This window comes from Xiphophorus hellerii, chromosome 3 (genome assembly GCF_003331165.1).
Source record: "Xiphophorus hellerii strain 12219 chromosome 3, Xiphophorus_hellerii-4.1, whole genome shotgun sequence".
In the NCBI taxonomy this organism is placed as follows: domain Eukaryota; kingdom Metazoa; phylum Chordata; class Actinopteri; order Cyprinodontiformes; family Poeciliidae; genus Xiphophorus; species Xiphophorus hellerii.
The window spans coordinates 3,439,563-3,460,578 of record NC_045674.1 but is presented as its reverse complement, the minus strand read 5'-3'; the positions used below and the strand labels follow the sequence as shown (position 1 = coordinate 3,460,578).

The 21,016-nt window shown below is 35.6% G+C and overlaps 2 protein-coding genes across 2 annotated transcripts; both read left to right on the top strand.

Moving 5' to 3' along the window:
* The first annotated feature begins 404 nt into the window (after positions 1 to 404).
* Positions 405 to 11,584, top strand: cfap418 (cilia and flagella associated protein 418). The gene is made up of 6 exons (XM_032559481.1): positions 405 to 624; positions 1,457 to 1,559; positions 1,964 to 2,028; positions 2,351 to 2,416; positions 2,636 to 2,731; positions 8,011 to 11,584. Exons 1-6 carry the CDS (start codon positions 503 to 505, stop codon positions 8,168 to 8,170), a joined length of 612 nt encoding a protein of 203 aa, XP_032415372.1. The 5' UTR covers positions 405 to 502; the 3' UTR covers positions 8,171 to 11,584.
* A 3,096-nt stretch (positions 11,585 to 14,680) lies between these two features.
* On the top strand, positions 14,681 to 20,486 carry wdr73 (WD repeat domain 73). The gene is made up of 8 exons (XM_032559507.1): positions 14,681 to 14,837; positions 15,687 to 15,754; positions 16,108 to 16,193; positions 16,288 to 16,376; positions 17,356 to 17,423; positions 17,720 to 17,881; positions 17,956 to 18,303; positions 19,461 to 20,486. Exons 1-8 carry the CDS (start codon positions 14,767 to 14,769, stop codon positions 19,694 to 19,696), a joined length of 1,128 nt encoding a protein of 375 aa, XP_032415398.1. The 5' UTR covers positions 14,681 to 14,766; the 3' UTR covers positions 19,697 to 20,486.
* Positions 20,487 to 21,016: the final 530 nt, after the last annotated feature.

Sequence of the window (21,016 nt, the reverse complement as noted above, 5' to 3'; positions counted from 1 at the left end):
ATCACTCAAAGAAATTTGCAAAGAAATGTCTTACATTTCTTAATTATCTTTGAAAATTAGTTCTAGTTGAGTAGCTCATGTTGGCAATATTTTGAATTAGCACTATCACGTTAGTTCTGATTTGTTCTGTTTTTAGTCTTTTATTTTCCGAATTACTTTGTTTAGGTTGAGGCATTAGCATGTTTCATGTTGGACAATTATTCCTTCTGGTTTTGGATGTTGTGCAGCTGGACGCATGTTTTCTCTTAATTTTACCTTGGGACAGTTATGATGTTTAATCATAGCAACAATGTGTTTTTTATCAAGGGGACTATCTCTAAAGCTCCTATAGTATTTAGTGTAATTCGATTTCGGCTTTTATTTTGAAGAGCATTTATTTTCGACTTTGGTCGAGTTCCGCTTTGTTACCTAGCAACGGCGAACGCCGAGATCGGTAATGGAAGCTGGCCTGTGAGCGCTTATCAGGCTCCGAAGCTAGCAGGGCCAACACGAATACCTCATCATGGATGACGATGACCTGGATGAGCTGTTGGATGAAGTGGAAAAAAAGTTCTGTAGTAAAGCTTCTGCAGCGTCTTCCGGTGTAAAACGTAACAAAGACGAAAATAAACAGGAAGAATGGAGGTAAACAAAGCTACTTTTGCTAGCACATGTTCGCTGGTAGCAAATAAATATCACCTAAACTCCCAATAATTGATCAACTTGTGTGTCAGTTTGACCTTAGTACAGATAAATTATGTTTCTGCGTTTTTTAAGGTGAACAGGTGAATTATGAATTTATGCAACAATTGAAATTTTAATTGCAAGTTGAGATCTGAAAACCTTAACAGTAAGCCATAGTTATCAAAACTGCAAGAAATAAAGAAATGGCTTGAAATATTTCACTCTATTTGTGATGAATCCTTACTTTCTGAAATGAGGGACAAAAAATATTGAACTTTTTATTATAGTCACATTTTTTTATGTACTTGTATATCAGCATAAATCTAAATACAGGAGCATTTAAATTAATTGTAATTACATTGAAAATTAAACTTAATAACATGAATGCATTCATTCTATTGATTTTGATTATATGTTTCTCCAATAATTAGCTCAGCTAAAACATTCAGTGAACACTCTCTTTCTGACATTGTATCCTCCACTTAGAAATTTACATTCATATCAAGCTTTTCCATTTTTGGCTATAAATAACAGTTCAAAAACGAACATCATACTTAAATTATGCTAAAAATGATTTCAACAAGTGCCAAGCTTTCATAAATCTCTCTTGTCATTCATTAATAACTTAAGAGTTCAAAATGTCTAAACCATTGAAGTCAGCAAAAAGTGTTTGGAAGTTTGCAAACTAGCTCAAAGTTTTTGAAACTCCTCTCTTTCTGGAAAACCACTATTCATAAATTATGCAGATGGTATTCAGTACTGCGTACAGTAACATTTTGTTTTTGTGACTTAGTGCTGCAAAATGTGAGCCACATAAAAGCAGCGTTTCTGAGGATATTGATGCCCTTCTGGAGGAATTACTGGAGGATGAGTACGACAGTTCTCCTCAGTCAAAGGTGGGCTTATGTCTGTAAAATATTTGTGGCAGAGGTGCTTAGAGAATCATTTTAAATTATAAAAATAAAAGACAGTGTCTCCATAGATGCCACACCAAAGTTTATTTAGTTTGTGCTTTTTTAACGGTTTCTTAGAAAAAAAAAAATCTTTTGCAACATATTTTTTTCTTTGCATTGAGCATGTAAAACTATTCCAAGAACTGTCACTGATTTCTTAAAATTCTTAATTGCACAAAGTGTTTCCACATGGGATGTTTCTTCTTTGGCTTTTCATGAAGCTTTTATCAAAATGTGACTTCCTGTGAAAGTTTGATTTAAAAAACTATTTAGACACAAGATAAATGAAACAGTCATAAACAAATTATTTAATTGTCTTTAATCTCTTTCTTACTGTTCTTTTTCAGGGTGAACAGTTTTCTAAAAGAGAACAAGCAGAGAAGAAACTCTCTTCACAGACTGCTGGAAGAAAGTGAGTATTTTAGTTTGAATAAAAGAAAAAAAACGAAACAGTTACAAAAGAAGAAAAAAGAAAGATGCTACTTTGAACATTTTTTTCTGTATTGCTGTTTTTATGAAAAAAATTTAGTTAACTTTAACTGGGAAGAAAATCTTTTAATGTTGCACCTGACTGAACATGGGCACTGGACATATCTGAGCTGTAGATTTTAATCTTATCTCTCATTTTCTACCAGTAAAAACTTTTATTCTTGTTGCCGTGGCGACTTTGATTTTCCCTGCGGTGTATTTGTGTGTCACTTTGAGACATTCTGCGCTCTCCGTTCCGCTTCCAGGTGCTGTCCTGTTTTCATCGGTGGGAGCTCAGTAACAAACGGTGTTGGAACAGCCACTTCCAAAAGGTGTGAAAACATAAATTTATTCCAACAGCGTCTGTTGAGTCTCATCTGCTTTGGATTTATCAGGACACAGAACCTCAGTGTCCTTGATTTCTTATCCCAGTTCATTCTGATCATGCAGAATTTGCACTTTTCAACTATAATTCACTGATAAATGAAATGTGTTTAATAGAAGTTTATTTAAAAAATCCATGACTGTTGTCAATGTGTTTGTATGGATAGGTCATGTGACCAGCTGAGGTGCATCTCCTGTGATTTCCGGGTGTTGATGTTTGACGATTCTGAATGGGACGCATCATGTGACTACCTGTTCCTCAGGTGAGTCTGAAGGCTTATTCAGAGGCTTTTTCTACATATTTAATGTGTATACTCTTAATGGCCTTACTCTTAATGGGTATCATCTTGAATTACATATTTTGTTATTATTGGTGGATTAGCTCAGATTTATCATCCCTCAATTCCTAAAAGAATCCTCTGTAGTAAATTTAAAATTAATTTCAGATCATAAAACCCCAGTTAAAAACTTGTTTTCACAGAGTGAAAAGGAAACTGCTGTTTTGGGTGACATTTTAGTTTTTCACCAATAGGTGGCAGTATTTACCCGTGCGGATATTATTTCCTTCCTTTAACATTCTTTAACGCAAAGCATCGAAGATAAGAGGGTTAAAAGCTGGTTTTTAAGAGGTGAGCATCATTGTAAAAAATAAAAATTAAAAAATGTAAGAGCGTCATTAAGCCGCCCACATCCACATCAGGCCATGAGAGCTGCTGCTCTTTCCTCCTGATGGGAACAGTTCTGTAATCTGGACATCAATGTGACCAGAATATAAACAAGCAGACTTCATGTTATTTCAAACCAGCTCACAGCGGCTTCCTTTTAAAACCACAACGGTGCAATCTAACCTGGCAACTAATAAAGTCATTACTTAGGTTCTTTTACCAGTGATTTATAAATTGAGACAAAAATGTTACATTTTTGCCAGTTTTGGGCTTTTGTTGCGTTATGTAAAATAACCAGGAACTGGTTGAATAATACCTGGATCTAATTTGGTTTAGATGTCTGATTTGTTTAAATATTTGTGACAAATTTGTAATTTTATTACCTTTTTATATTATATTTACATTTAGTTTTACTTTTTTTCATATTTTATTTTAGTAGCAAAAATAGATAATAGTATAAGGTATTTAATTGTATTATTCAATAATTATACTTTATTATTTAATAAAATTTTTGAATTAGGGTTGGAAAGTGGTTTGAAATTAGGTTTAGTGTTTCAAAGGGTGACAAATTGTACAGTTGTATAGTCATTGGAAATGCAGCTAGTGTGAAGACAATTTCCTACAAAATGTCTTTTTCTTACGTTTTTATAATGTCTAATTCCTGATTCAGTGAGTGCAGTTTGATCTCCCTTATAAAATCATTGCTATTCAGTGTCCAGCCACAGTTTTATGATATGATTGATTAGCTCTCTGTAAATGAATTACGTTCTCAGTATAAAATCAGGAGCAGATTAAAACGTGACCGCACATTGAGGCCAGCATCACCCCCATCTTCTGGTGCAGTTGACCCCAAGGTGATGGTCACATTGTTTGTAGATGTGCGTCACCCAGAGGGATAAGAACTGATTTAATGTGACACTGTGTCATTTGTTACAGTAACTGTGTTTGACAGGCCGCCATGGTCAGATGACGGAGGTGTGTCTAGGTGCTTCCAGAGGTTGATTAAGTTCTGAGGGCAGAGTTTATCCTTTATCCTTCTCTAAGTGAGATGTTTGCTTCCTGCTTGTCAAAACAGATCTGGATATTTCGCCCAGAGATTTAGTGTAGTTTTTAATTTAGGTCCTCTGATCAGGTTAGAAATATTGAAGCTTCTGGTGAATCTGATAATGTTTGAGGTTGAAGGTTTGATTTCTTCTGGCTTCACTAAGCTGAGAAATATAGCCTGTTTTTATCATCCAGTGGCAGCAACAAGTGATGGAAATGTGAGGCTTGTTAGTGTTTTCTGAAGAGTGAACTCAGCACATCGGGTTGTAAAGCCCAGACACGAAGACTCTGAAACTAACAGGGAGAAGCAGTCCTGACACAAAGAGACATGATGGATCTATTACACCTGTCTGCACGTTTGGCTGCTGTCTCATTCTCAGTCCTGCTATGTTCGGCTGTTTCCCCTCATCTGGTCAAAAATAACATGAATGAATCATCGAATCCCCACTATTCCTGATGTTGATTTCTGCTCTGAGCATAAAAGGTAAAATATGTTGATACTAGACAGGGAGAAGCTCCAGTCGTCTCTAACATTGAACCTCTGCTGTTTATAACAGCAATCATATCGTGTTGCAATCTTCTGCTATTTTAGATGCGTTAGAGAATTCATGAACTGTTTTTCACAACACATTATTTACTGTTCGACAATGTTGAAGCTGCCTGGTTATTTTATTTTTATTTTATGGAACTAATGGCCTTAATTCAACAGTAACTTAAACAAAATTTTTAGAGTTTTTAGTTTTTATATAAAATTCAATTCAGTTAAAAATACTTTATTAATCCCAAAAGATACCAATGAAATTAACTCATTAAATTAAAGATCCATCCATCCATCGAATGATGGTCCATCCATCCATCCATCCATCCATCCATCCATCCATCCATCCATCCATCCATCCATCCATCCATCCATCCATCCATCCATCCATCCATCCATCCATCCATTTGTCCATCCATCCATCCATCCATCCATCCATTTGTCCATCCATCCTTCTGTCCGTCCGTCCGTTCATATGTAGATCCGTCTAATAAATGGATGAATATGTATGACCCATACATAATAAATGTTATGTATTTTAACATAACATAATCTTTATGTTATGTTAAAATAACTTAACATTTTTATAATATATATTTGTTTTTTTGTTAATTATAATTATTTTTAATTATAGTTTTTATTTTAACACAGTATATGTTAAAATAAAAAAATGTTTCTGACATGTTATTCTTACAGACATGTTGTTTTGTAAGAGATTAAAGGAGTTGAAGTGGGCGGCTGTTTTCTGGGAGTTAAACACAGAAATGATCCTTGAAAGTATCTGACAGCTAAAACAGCTGAAATGAACTGCCACCTCCTGTTCTTTAGTACTTCAGCTCCCTCAACACACCCATAAGGAAGTTTTTTTGTTCCTTTTTGTTATGGAATAAAACTCATTTTAAAAAGGTGATTTGATTGCATCTTGTGATGGTCTGAATTACTATCAAGTTATTGTCAGTCAGTGTTGCTTTATGAACCAGAGTTTGAGATGTGCCAAAGGGTGATAAGTTTTAACATCTGAACAAAGTAGGTCTAATTCAAATGGGAACGTTCTCTTTATTTTGTAGGGGGAAAACTACAATACAAAAAAGACATTGGTAAAATTTGGATGAAGTTGTTAAAGTTACTTTTTGTTGTCAGCCTGTTGTAGTTCAGAAAGAAAAGCCAACTCCACTGCGCTCACATCTACCCACATCATTTGACACCTTGACATTTTATCACTAACCTTTTTTTCTGTATAGCTCTGTGTGATTTTCTTTTTTGTGCTACTTTGAGTTCAAAACACTTTGAGACACTCAGGAGCACTCAGGAGGATGAGTTTGGCCTTCTAGTTGTAATGTCAGCGGAATCATCCAGACAGAAAGCTGCAGTCGCAGCTCCAACCCCTCGGCGATAAACAGCGAAACAAATAAACCAGACAGGACATGAAGAAGCTCTGTTTACCTCTACAGCTTTATGTCAACATCTAAACACATGTTCTTCCTCTGTTAACATCTCACAGGTTTCTTTATGACTGATGTTGTCACTTTTTGGAATTGAATTAAATTGAATTTGTAATTGAATTTATTTGTCTCCTGGTGGAGAAGTTATCATGAGTTGGCAATAATAATATAGATAAAATAGAGACTGTAAAATAAGGTGTAATCTGCAGATGGAGATTGTAAGAAATATATACATGTATTCATATGTTGTAAAAACTTCTTAGTTATGCTCTTTTTAAAACTTGGCTGTTTAAACAGGCAGAGGGACCTGTAATAATACATGTACACATCAGCTGCAGATTTACAGCTGTGAACTTGTGATGAAAACAGCTGGACTGAGGTTTAACTTCACTCTGTTCTTTATATCTTCTAATATTATCATACGGTATCATACGGCTTTAAATCCAATGGAGTTTATGTTGGATAAAACCAATTTAGTCGCACAACTGGTAATTAAAATGTTTTGGTTAAAACAAGCTAAAGCCTGTTTTCAGTGAGCACTTTGCTAAGCAATTATCCAATCAGCTGGTAATGTGGCAACAGTGCAGCTTATGAAACTGTGCAGAAAGCATTCAGGAGCTTCAGCTAAAACATCAAGCGTCTCATTGGTGTTGCAGCTGCTGGCGGTGGGTCCAGAAATGAGCCTTTAATAGCAGGAATTAATGGACCTTAACTGCCTTTCATGAACAGTGCAGGCAGGTGGTGGCAAAAATCATTTTCACACACAGGTCTGGTTTCATCAGTTTAGGTTTTAATGCACTTCCTCCTCTTTTACCGTTTTAAGCAGAAACGTTTTGAGACTTAAACATGGAGCTGAAGTGAGATGAAACCAAAAGAAGCTCAGATATCATAAAAGTTGTTTTTCATGTTCTAATCTATTCTTAAACAGATCATCTGGACTGATTTTACTCATAAATGCTCTTTTTTGATAATTTGCTGTAAAAACACAAAATCTTTCCAACTAGATTTTTTTAAAATCTAGTTTCTATTGCAAATATCTCAGTACACTTGAAGTAAGACAAAACTAACTTACAATTAACTTTTCAGAAAGATATGGGAGCTTGTTATTAGTTAATAATTTTTTAATATTGATTTTAAGAAGTTTTAGTTTCACAGCCAGATTATTTTATGTAATGACATTTTCCCCCAAGTCATACTGTAAGTGAAATAATCTGCCTGTGGATGTAAAGTCGTACTTTTTCATCAAATAATAAAAATCTATGTAATTATTTAAGTACATAATATTAAAAATTATGTACTTAAAACAAGCCCCTATATATCTTGCTAAACAGTTAGTTGTGTCTTTTTTCAAGTGTGCTAAAATATTTACAAATGTTTATTTATTACATATTTCTTGTGTTTTTTCAGTGTTATATTGAAATGCAGATGATGAAAATTCTCATCTCTCTGTCTTTATCATGTTTAAACTTTGCAGGCCATAGGTTGTATAACACTCACATTGATTTTTGAAGTTTCCAACATTTTATAACCATTCATAAATGCTGAAAAAACATTACTGCATCAGTTTTACTTCCAGTGAATTTGCTAAAGGCTGATAAGGGAAGTCAAAAGCTATTTATGTAGTTTTGAAGTGGCCTAACTATATTTTTATGTTATTAAAAGTTCTGCTCACAGCCAGAAGGTTAATTTTCTTGTTGGCTATGTCGAATAGTTGAGTTTAAAAAAAAGCAAAACATGATGACTGCATAACTGTGTTATTGTGTGTTAAATGAGAAAATTGCACTTTTTGCTAAAATGAGCAGCCTGCATGTTGAGTGATTAAACTGCTGCCATTTTCTCTGTGGCTGCTGCAGGAACAACGTGCCGGACCGCCAGAAGCTCCGAGCCAAACTGAAGAAGAGGAAAGGTTTGCGGGCTTACGCCTGCCAGTGCAACTGGCTCTCCAGCTCAGAGACGACGGACCTCAGAGACCAGCCTCAGCTCAGATGGGTCTGTGGCAAACATCTGGACTGATGCTCACAGCTGGGAAACATGCCGCTCACACAGCATGGACCACAAATGGTAGCTGATAGTTTCTCAGACATATCTATAAAACATCTATAAAACCTGATGATGGAACTAAAACTTATTAGTTTGAGTAATAATGAGTTGGACGTGAAAACAGAAATGTGTTTTGGATGGTGGAGTAAATCCTAACTGATAAAACCGGCAGCATAAATGAAACTTGGAGACAGCTTTGTTAAACTCAGTGAACTGAAACAATCAAACAGCCACCTGAGGAGATCTAAAAATATGTTTTAAAACATTTAAGAACTTTTTGTTGGACTCCTCAATGGTCCCAATATTGTTCTCTGTAGAATGTTTTTATCTTTTATTTAATGTTCAGTAACAGTTCCTTAATACTAAGTGTATAACAGAGATGCACTGATGTGAAACTTGACCTGATATCAATATCCGATCTGAACAGGGTTTGTAAAATCTGAGAAGCTACGATGGTTGTAGTCTTAAGATTCATATTTGTCAAACAGCTCAAAGAGAAATGTCATGTAATAATGTTGCTCTATCATAATATTTTAAAATATTTTAGGCTAATGTAATAGGAAAGATTTAGAGAAAAAAATAAAAATCTGAAGTAATTGTTGTAGAAAATCTGTTGAGATGTGAAATATTTTTAAATATTTGAGCTCATGTTTATGGTTACTGTGAGAGCAATCCAGAAAATATGAGAAAAATCTTTATTGTAATTCAGTTTGCATTCATTTTGTGTTCTCCCCTTTTTTTACATCCCAGAATATACATTTTATCTTCTTCTCTCCTCCTGTTGCATCAGTGGAATCCCATTGTGAGTTTACCTCATCTCAAACATAAATTGATTGTGACCAATATTTAATATTTTCTTTCTGGTTTCTGTCAGCCTCTGTATCTCCTGAACTGTTAAATGCTTCATTATTCTGTCGCTTACTTATTACTGTACTGAGCATGCTCAGTGCAGTTTCTGACCCAAAATTAAAAACAATGTTATCTCTATAGCGAGAGGGAGCTAGAATATTAAATGTGCAACCATGGAAACAATAAAAAGGAGGTTCAGACCAAGCAATCTTCAAATAAGTCGACATGCAGATGATTTTTTAAATCAAAGTAAAAACTTTTTTTAAAATGAATAGTGTTTTTGTTTATTTCTGCTTTTAAGCATCTTCTCACGTTTCTATCCCTTAAGCAATCCTTTATTAATTGTACTAATGCTTGATAATTAAATATGAATGTATTAATTTTTGCATAAAACATCATGACTGATTTGTTAGTGTTGCCTTCATATTTCATCAGTGACCTGATGTTTTTATGGCATCAATATTTAATCATAATTTAGAAAGAGTACTGAATTTAGAAAGAGTTAACCATCCTGTTAATGATTATAATCATTTCATAAAAGTTCATGATTTTTATGTCATCACATGACAGACTCGAAGGCCTGTTTTTAAAACTGAGAGCAGTCTGATGAAATTTTATTCCACAATTTAAAGCCAAATCACACTCCAGTGTGATTCCATTTTGATGATAAATATTGTCTCTAGTTAGAGTAATGGAGATATTGAGTTTGCAAAGCAGTCTGTGGAAAGCATTCTAGACTCTGAGGTTGTAAAACAAACTTAATCCAGCTTGAGATAAGCTCACATGAGAACCAAAGGATTTATACAAGCTGAGAAAATATTTTTACACCACCCGAAACTGAAAAACTTTTAATATTATGGATCAAAAAATGAGATATGTTGCTAAGCTCAGCTTGCATTAGACTGGAACAAAACCTTAGAATTAAAAGAGGTTGAACTCATGAGCCATACTGAACATTTAGTTTCTGTTTCTGTCACTCTGCAGAGGAAATGTCAGGACAGGCGTGCGTGTTGGCTACTTTAGTAAACAGATCATACATAATTTAGAGCTGACCTCTACTTATTCACATCAGAACTCCATCACATCCAAACATTTGTTAATTAAAGGAGCGCAAAATCTATTTTTATTGCTAAGTGTGTTCTGACAAACTTTATGCCTTCCAGCTGGTTAATTATCGTTCCTAAGTGATGTGTCAACAAGGAGGACAAACAAACAGAAAAGCCACATCCTTTGCCTCCCACCTGTTGCGAGTGAGTGCTCACTCCATCAGCTTGTTGATGTGCATCATTTCATTAGATGACCTATTTCCCAGCATTAGTATTCATCAGGCTGGCCGAGGTTGCACACTTGCACAGGCCGATTCGTCACGTTTTATTAACAGGCAAAATGATGCTGAGGGAAGCCGTCTGAACTTTAGAATCAGAACACAGATTGTTGTTTGTAAAAATATGAAAATTGTTCAAACCAAGATGAACCACAATGTCCATTCCTTGATTTTTATTTAAGAAATATCTTTATTTTGGAGTAAATGTGGGTTATGAAGTGGCTGTTTTTTTAATGCATCCAACTTCTTTTAGTCAATTTTGGACGCTGTCTTAAAGTGTACTGTGGATTGCTAGATGTTCTCTCAAAGAGAAATCCACATCACAAAATATATATTTTTCCCAGTTTTGACTGTGCCATATTTATTGCTGTCACTCAGCAATAGAAGTGTTGATTTTTAGCTCTCCAAAGTATTCTATAGAGTGTTACTTTTATTTTGACACCAGAACCATTCAAATATACCCTGCAGTTCCTGAGATATATTGAATTCATTTTATGGGTGTTATTTCTGAGTAAATCTCCAAAAAAAAGACGCCCAGGCATCAACAAGTAAAGACTGTTTCAGCGTTTCGCCTAAAGCCATAACAACTAACAGTAGAATAGCTTTGAGAGAAGAATATAAAATCTTCATAAATAAATCTAAAACATTAAAAAATGATGAAAACAATGATTCTGATTAAAGATTCTTTTTCTTTTTGGGTTACAGGGAAAGTTTTTTATTCGTGCTGCTAACTGGCTCATCTCATGGACAGTTGAACAATTCTCCTAACTCAGGAGGGTAAAAGCTTTCCTGCTGTGACTACAGCAGTGGAAGAAAGTCTGTCAGATCTCAGTGATTTTAAAAACCCAGCAGCAGCAGCTGATATGACGCAGGATGTTGTGTTAAATTAGTTTTCTCAAAAAGAAGCTAGAAGTTAAGACTAGTTTTCTATGTCAACTAGTGTGTGACTGCTTCTCTGAATATGCTGAAATATTTCAACAGACATGAACGGGTCTGTGCTGTGATGACTAGTCTGATCTAACTTAAATTCACTCTTATCCAGTCAGAAAGGTCATATTTTGCGTTTTATTGAGCTTGCTTATTCCCGTTTTGCTTCATATCCAGCAGGATGTTGCTTCCAAGAGACACATGTAGTCAAATAAATTATTACTAAAGTATCACAGTCCATGTTCGTTCAAATAAAAAGCAAATAAAATACTTTTTTCAGTGACCAACCCGTCTCACCCAAGGCTGTCTGATAAAGTGGTCTAAACTTTGGAAAGTGAAACTCACTTGTTATATATACATTAAATATTTCAACACTTATTTTATGTAAATTTCATGATTAATGCTTGCAGGTTATGAAAACTCAAAATTCAGCATCTCAGTAAATTAAAATATTGTGAGAAAAAGATGGTGTCACACCTTTATCATATTATAAACTCAAAATATCTAAAAAGCTTCCTGAGCCTCTAAATGTGGTTGATTGGCCAGTGAACTGTCCTGACCTTTGACCCCCACAAAGACTGGTGTGTTGTCAGGAGGAAGATGAGAAAAACTGAACTCCTGGGCTTCCTGAACCTCAGCAGAACCTCAGGCTGATCTCCTCCATGTTATGCCGCATTGATACAGAAATTCACGCGAAAGGAACCAGAACCAAACATTGAAAGAATAAAAATGAGCATACATTTCAGAAGACTAATATTTCTGTTTGAAATGTCATTTTTATTGATCTTATTTTATATTCTGATTTTTTGAGACATTGAATTTCAGGTTGTTTTTATCTCTAATCCATAGCCATTAAAATATTTAACAGTTTTTTTAGATGCACCGGCATGCATTCATGGAGGATTTTTATTGTAATCCAGACCCCAAGTTGGATTCTTTGTTTCCGACTTACCGAAAGTGACTCAGACTCTCGCCTGTCAGACAGCAGGAAGAACAGAGTGATGAGGCTGCTGAAGACGAGCAGGAGAGGAAGGAAAACAACAGCTGCAGTGATGGAGCGCTGCATGGCGTGGGCAGGATGCAGTCACCAGTCTGTCCAGGAGAAAACTCGGGGCCAACAAGCGCTGCAGTGAAATCGTGGGTAGCATTGTTGCCAAAAGCATCATAAAAGCTTTTTTCCTGTCAACAGGTGGGTTATTATGTAATCAAATCTGAAATTTCCGCACTAAAAGGAGGATAGCTGAAATCTTATCTAATAATCCTATCTAAGGTAAGTAAATGCTTCAGTCCTTAGTTTCTTGATTTTATTAAAAGCACAGTTTCACTACAAATTTACATAAACAATTCATAAAGTTTTTAATCCCTATATTTACATTCCTTAAAAATCCCTTAAAAATTTAAACAAATGACAGAAACTCAGGCAAAGATGAACTTTTACTATTCCAAGCAAAACAACTTTAAGTTGAAATATACCAACCTCATATCAAATATAGAGGCTGAATAATGTGATTCATATTGATTTTTCCCTGCCTTATTGTAGAAAACTAAAACTTATCTCTCCATGTCTGCAGCTGCAGAAGCTTTTCAATTCTATAGTTTCTTCCTGAGCTTATCTGAATCACTGACTAATTAATGGTCTTTTATTGCCATTTCTAGAATCTGTGATGGCTCTTTTCTCATTAAACTCACTGAACAGAAATTAAGTATCAGCTAATTGTGCCTTGTGCAGCAAGTAGAACCTCCATGTTCTCATGTTTGTTCTATCATAATAGAAAATGTCATCTCAAAAACGTTAAGTTAGTTTTTTATTTTTATTTTTGCTGCTTCTCTTTTAGTCTCTGAAAACAGCAGAACATTTATTTAGTTCTGTAAAAAAGTTTACTTTTATCTAACTTTCTCACATCACATGAATTGGATGGTGGGCAGCAAAAAAAGAGGGGCTCCCGCCCACGCTTCATTTATGATGCAAGAACTGCCACTGTTCCAACTGATAAATGACAAATGAGTTTTTCTCCCTCTCATAATAAAGAATTTAAATAATAATAATAATAATTTGCTCACTTTATTATTTTCTGACATTACAAATAGATTGTGTAAAATATTAGCAAAAACCAAAGAAATCTCTAAGGAGATAAATACTTTTGCACAGCATTCCACAAAAATGGTTTTTGTGGAATGCACAGCATTTCACAAATGCACAGCATTAATGTTTTGATGTCATTAAAATGACATCAAAACACAAACAGTCACCTCTGACCCCATCAGAGTGCTCAGTATGTATTCTACCAGTTAGTCTGGAAAGTATGCATGAATGAAACTAAATAACAGTGCAGGTCAGCTCCTGCTGCTCACATTTCTGGGCTTGTTTCTTCTTTCCAAGATGGTGGAAACACAGGTCAACACGAACCATAAAGCATCCTACAGGTCAATGAAAATTTTATTAAAGTTAATTAATTTCCCTTTGGGATTGATAAAGTATTTTTGAATTTGAATTAGAATTTCATCTGATTTTTGACCATATTAGAAATTTTAAAATCAGAAGGTCTTGTTTCTCTTTTAGAAAAAGAAAAATATTGTAACATTTTTACGAAGACGTATCATCTGATGAAACAGCTTTACGTAACTGTTCTTGCTTTCTCTAAGGAATAGTCCTTTACACTTACAGCAGGCTGTACTGTAATTTGGATCAGTGAAACAAACAAGCCAGGCTCCAAATGAAACATAAGAAACATGTGTGGAGGTATTAAGTCAAGACAGCAACAAATAGAAATTACAGACACATATACAGTAGGTATTCCAATTAGCTTTAATTATTGGGACTTGATTCGAAAATCGCTAACCGGGTATTAGCTGATACAGTACAGTTTATATTTGTTTTGAAATAAATGCTGTTGTTTCTGATCCCATTTTCCCCTGGATAGAGAAATGTTTTGTTTTTGAACCAAAATGTATTGCTCATAATAAAATTAAGAGTGAAATTACCTTAAACCTATTAACCATCCACTAATAACTTTCCCCAGGAGTGCTCAAGAAATAAGCTGTTTGTGTTTATTTAAAGGTAATAAAAAATAATGCCACCTAAGGCATTAGGTGGCATTAATATGGTCATTTAATATGGTGATATATTAAATGATATCACCATTAGGTGATATCATTTAATATATACATAGAATTTCCCGAAGAATGAAATGTTTTATATTAAATAAAAGTCTTATGGTTGCAAATTTGCTGTGATAACATTTTAAAAAAAATGTAATGTCTCATTGAAGCAAATTTATTTTTTCCCTGTATGTAAACATTAGATGATAAAAAACCCAAAACTTTTTGTGGTTCCAAACATATTCTAAACCAGTGAGAACTCCACACCAGCAGGTGGCGGTGATGCTCTCCGGCCACTGTCTGGATAAAACGTTACGGAAACTGAGCGGGAACTGGTGGAGCAGCAGCAATGAAGCGACTTTAAAGAGAGATGATGGGAGAGACGGAGGCTGTGGAGATTGATGATATTTTAGATGACTGGTTCATTGAGTCTTTGAAATCGTGAGAAAACTTTTATTCTTCATCAAACGGTCGGTTTTTGTCTGTGTCAGCTGCCAGCGATGGAATGTCTTCTTCTAAATCCCCTTAAAACATTTAAGATTTACACATTTGTAAGTTCAGGTGGTTTTAAAATGTTAACAACTTGCTCTAGGTATCAATTAGACATATATTTAAAATTCGGCTTGCTTATTTTAAACCAACACGCATCGATAAGTTTACAATTTTAACTTTATCTGCTTCACCTTGCACAATTATAACCAAATAATAGTTTTCTTCCACTTATACGATCACATAGTACATTAATAAGCTTTTATTTGTGTCTTCATACACCCGGAAATAATATAAAATGAAACGGTGAATGCACGACATTCATAGCGCCACAAAAACAAATATTGTTCTTGAAAAACATTCGCATTTGAAATAAGCTTCAGAACACCATTTAAAGTGTGATTTATACAACTAAACTGCACATAGTAACTACATTTAATCATATATTTTAAATTTACTGATCTTTGTTGATGCTCTTTTGGAATAAACGGTGGAATAAATACAATTTCTGATATTACGGTAATATATATATATATATTTTTTTTTACATAGTTGAAATTTGTGGAAACAATAAATACTAACTCTCAGAAATGTGTCACAATAAATGAAAAATGATGTGATAAATGCCCATCTCTATTAAAAATAGCACACCCAGATCAAATGAAAAGTTCTCCGGAGTAGAATCACTTCAAAATATATTTAGATGAAAACAGCAGACCAGAACCAACCTGTATTCCTGTCATGTGAAGTAATGTCCTGCTGGGTTTCCTGTTTTATTCTAGTCTGTTCTGGTTCCTGCAGATATAAGGATCTTCATGTGTACCAGCTGGAACATCCCACTCAGATCATCGAGTGGACGTCTGGAAAGAGTGAGTGGATTTAAATAACGTGGCAAAAATATTCACTTCTGAACATTAAAAGAGACACACCATGGAAGAAGTTCTCTTTTAATGAAATCCTGTTGATAAAACATGACATACAAATATTATGAGGTGAAATGAAAAGGATATTTATGTCACTTTTCATATTTGTATTTGTAAACAATGTTCCAGAGAAGTTATCTGCTTTCTTCCACTTCACATATTTTGTTGGTCTATAAAAATTCCCCCAAAAAACATCAAGTTTATGACTAAAGTGAAAATGTTTTTTTTTTTTTTTTAATGGTTCAAAAGGTGTGAATATTTCTGTAAATCACATATTAGTTTCTCTTCTGTGTTTTAAGCCGTTTGTGTTGCTGGATACAGCTCGGGTAAAAATGAAATCTTGGAGCTCCGCTTGCCGCTGAAACTTTTAGCCGATGAAAAGAAGGTAAAAAAAAAACAGTGCATGAATTGTCTTTGCTTGATTTTTCTAAGCAGTTTTCCAGATATTGGTAAACAACCTCTTGGTCTGATGTGTTCAGGGTCTCTGTGCAGAGAGGGATTTCAAAGTTGTCCATGGTGGTTTCTCAGAAGGCCCAGTTTGCTGCCTCAGACACATTCCAGGAACCAGGTCGGTTCTGACTCTTTCATGGTCATAAAAATGCTGAGCTGAAACTTCTCTCTTCTTCCTGCTGACGTTTTAGCTCTGTGATGTGTGACGATTTCAAAGCTTCTGGGATTTTCTTTGAGGAAAATGTAAATTGATTAATTCTATGGAAGAAAGTCATAATTAAGTAGAAATCTAATTAAAACAGAAACAGAGATTTAAACTGAGTACAAAGGCTTTCTGTCAAACAATAGGATAAGCCATTAATTCTTATTTAAGCAGCTTAATGCACAATATAAAATAACAAATGTTCCAAAGGTGGGATAAATACACTTCTATAAACTTCTTTTTACATTTAAAACTTACTTTTTTATATAGATTTAGACACATTTCTATAAATTAGAATATGAGTTTATTTCAGTAATTCAGTTCAAAAAGTGAAACTTGGATGGATTCTTCACTCGCAGATTGATACCAGGTCTGGTAATCTATGATAAAAACCCCAAATCTAGTTCCTCGGTAGGCCTGTCGCGATAATAAATTTTGCTGCATGATAATTGTCCCACAAATTATTGCGAAAAATGATAAAATTGTTCTTTTGGGCCATTTTCATGTAATATAATAATAATAATGGCATAATAATGTAAGTTTGCCCTCGCAAAGATTAATAGACTTTATTTTCTAATGAACATTTAAAACTGGATCTAGAAGACATTTTAAATATCCAAAATAAATTTACAAAACAATAATTCAGTCTCTTTAAACAGAATTGTCCTTCAAAAAAGGAACGACTTGAGACGAAAGCACCAGACTGAAGACTTTAGCCAAACAGTCTTTGGGAGAAAGAGAGAGAGTCACGAGAAAAACAAACATGCAGATGGAAATTAACCAGCTCGTTTTAACTGATCGTGTGGTTAACTGATTTATTTTAAGGTAACCTCTTTGCCATCTAGTTTTTTAATAGATCATGATCACATGATTTAGAAGACTGTTGTTCTGTCAGGTGTGCGGTGACCAATGACGGGCTGAACTCCGACCTGCAGCTGTGGGACCTCGGCGCAGACGACACTGGTGAGTTTTAGTTTTCTAAAACTCCTCATTGACACAACATGACTTCAAAATAATCTAACTTGACTATTAGTGGTTTCAATGCCAAGATGTCGCCAGATAAAGCAGTTTAATTGCTCAAAATATTACAGATCATCAGTCAAGAGATCGCTGCTTTTTACGTTAAAAATTAAACCTTTGTGAATAAATCCCCAGCAGGATTATGAATTTTATTCCAATCATGGGAAATACAGAATTTTAATAGAAAATATTACCTACGTCAATAACCATCTGTACTGTTTGCTGACTTCCTGTGCCAGATGTGATCAGGAAAACAGGAAGTCTCCCGGGGACGAGCGTTTCTCAGACCGGCAGCAGGATCGCAGCTCGACTCTCCTCGTCGCCTGAAGTCCTTCATGGAGCTCAGAGCAGCGCCGTCCATCTGACCCAGCTCGGCACAGGACAGACTCTCTATAGACTCGGTAGACCACTGAACCTCCACCTGCAGCTGGACGTCATGTCAGTTTCAGGGTTTGATGCTCTTATCTTCCAACAGAGGTCGACTCGACAGAACCTCTGAGCTCCTTAAAGTTTGTGAGTGAGACGGCGTTCCTCGCCAGCTGCTGTGACGGCACCGTTTACCTCGCAGACACTCGGACGTCCGCTCCACCTCAGGCTTCACCTCCACCAGGGGAATGCGCCCTCTGGTGGACAGATGCCTCTGCAGCGCCGCAGTGTAGGGTCATCAGGCTCTCCTCCTCGGGTCAGGCCGTCGTTTCAGACCTCAGGAATATGGGAGGAGCCGTGTGTCGGGCTCAGCTGGACGTCCAGACGTCGCCAAGGAAACCGGAGGATGTCACGGTGGCGTGGGCTCCAGCCTTGGACGGCTGCTTCTCAGTGTCAGGTTGGTTAATGCACACACTGTAAAAGCTATTTTTTACCAGCTGAATCAGAAAGTTCTGAGTAAAAATACAGTAAATTTCTGCTAATTTTGGCCAAAATTGTTCATTTTTGATGTATTCTCTGATCAGACGCTAGCTTTAGTTTTTATGTTTCCCAGCTTCCTGAGAGGGAGAAAATACTTTCCTTCAAAAGACTAAACACTTTAATTTTAATCTAATGTTGCGTAAGCATTTTTATTTTTACCTCTTTGTTATTTTAACACATTTCGTCGCCTTGAAAAGCAGTTTCAATAACCTGAGATGGATCATTTATTCACTGAAATTGGTTGAAAAAACCTTCAGATGCAGGTGGCTGTGTAATCTAGTAGCATGTCTAATGTCACTGTGACATAAAAAGTCAAATTTAATATAGGGGAGAGAAAGTTAAATAATTATTCATCATCATCATCAAGCTATTTTTTCTTTTATCAGGATGGATGAGTTTTTTTTTTTTCAGCTCGCTGTGACATTTTACCTTGAATACGATTCCTTTAACTTCTCAGTCCCTCCAGGAAGTTGCAATCATATTATTAAAGCAATCTTTCATACATTTTCTCCAGTCTTCGCAACTTTTCCACAAGTCTGACCAATCATGTTTTCTGGACTCCCTTCTTTTCTGACTCATCACTCCAACTCAGTGGATTTTTGACCAATCGCCTCCCTTTCATTTAACTTCATCTTTCACGTCTTTTGAAAGGTGAACCTGCATACAAGCAAAAACCATTTTTATATGTTCTATGTATTCAGTTGATGTTAACTTGAATTACCAACATGGAATTCTTCTTTTACATTTTGACAACTCATGATTTTGTCTTTAATAACGGTGTTATTTCAAGATGGCGCTTGAAAATGTTATTTGCACTTTAAATATTAACTATGACAATACCTCTTTTGGGAATCTTATGTGCAGCAACTTTAACTTTTTGGAAGACTGCCATGGCAAAAATAACATTTAGGGGGAAATAAATCACAACGCAGCCCTTCGCCACGCAATCACGAAAAAGTTTAATTGAATCTGTTTGAGTGTCCCTCATCACTTAAATTACACTAAGCCTCCAGAACATTTCATTGGAGCAGAACCAGATTGGGTCTGATCTGAGGTTCTCTCTCTCCTCTCCAGGACTCAGTGGACTCGTTCAGATTTACGACACCGCTGGATGGAGGGCGGAGCCGCAGGACGCCTCGCCGCTGTTCCAGCACGCCGGCCATTCGGTTTCCTCGCAGCACGGCGATGGCTCCGCCCCCATCTTCATCACCACCCACGTCTGGCATCCCGAGCGGCCGAGGACGCTGCTGTCTGCAGCTTCAGACGGGTCCGTCCACGTTTGGGACTGGGTGGATCCACAAACAAACTGACCTTCCAGGAAGTACAGATCCCTGATCTGAAGAAATGTTCAGATCTGAAATGAGGAATGAATGCTGGGTTAATTTTTGATGCAGAACACACTGTGTGGATTTCAGTCCAACCTATTTCCTCTGTGTGATGAGATGAGTTCATATTAATGGAAAATGCGATCAGCACTGCTTTTGTAAATTAAAGATAGATTGAAAAGACAGCTGTTTGTGGTAACTCATTTAAATCCAGACTGAGGTATGATGGGATATGTTTATTCTGCTGCTTTTATTTCCCTGATGAAATGTTTCCACCCACAGAGGTTTAGATTCGCTTTCAGAAAGCACTCTGCATTATTTCGGTACATATTTTAGACTAGATCATCATCTCCCAGATCTTCCACCCTAAATCTCATTAAAAACACATTTATCTAGCAAATTAAGTCAATTTTTGCAATTAAAAGTCATTTTATTCCTGATGAATGAGGCTTCCAGCTACTTTTTAACTTCACAGCATAACTACTCAGGATCTGGGCAGAACTCTGCTTGCACCAAACTTTCCATGAATGTTCTTTTAAATCGTTCTGTATGCTTTTGGACACGAGTTTCGCTTTTCAGTTGAACTGCTGGAATAAATGTTGGATGAGGAATTTAAGTTTGAAGAGGAATTTGAACTTTGCTTTGTGCTTTCTGATCATGTTTTCTGTCCTCACTCACCTCTGCAGGTCATAGTGAGGTCAATCAGATCAGACGCTGCAGACTCAGGAGCAGCACAATACCTGCAAATGTAGAAATAAAACAATCTGAAAAACAATGAAGATGTTTTACCTGGGTTAGTATTTTTTTTTATAGTTTCTGCTCTTATGTTCCATTTTAATAACAGAAACTGAACCACAGAAACCGCCTCATAGATTGAAAGCTTTAACTTCCAAAGGAGCAAAAAGAAAAATAATTTGCAAGCATTTTATAAAGATGTACTAAAATGAAGTAAAACGATTAAGATCACAAGAAGTAAAAATTATTCAGACTTATTTTCCTTTTGAGTAACGAACCTTAAAAGACCCAAATTCTGAAAGTAGAGAACAGGGTAGGAACCTGTTTTTTGTCCATTTCAATAATTTTCTTAGGTTTTTTTGTTGTTTTTTTTTACAAATAAGGGCACAGAAATTTTAATGAGTCCTAGAATATTAATGGTTTTAAATGTTAATGCAGAAAAATTCAAGACAAACAAATGTCAAATTAAGGTTTCAGTTCAATTTATCCTTTTAGTGTCACCAGAGGGGTCACTAAAATATTTACTTTGGGGCGTGCCGTGGTGGCGCAGCGGTTAGCGCGACCCATATT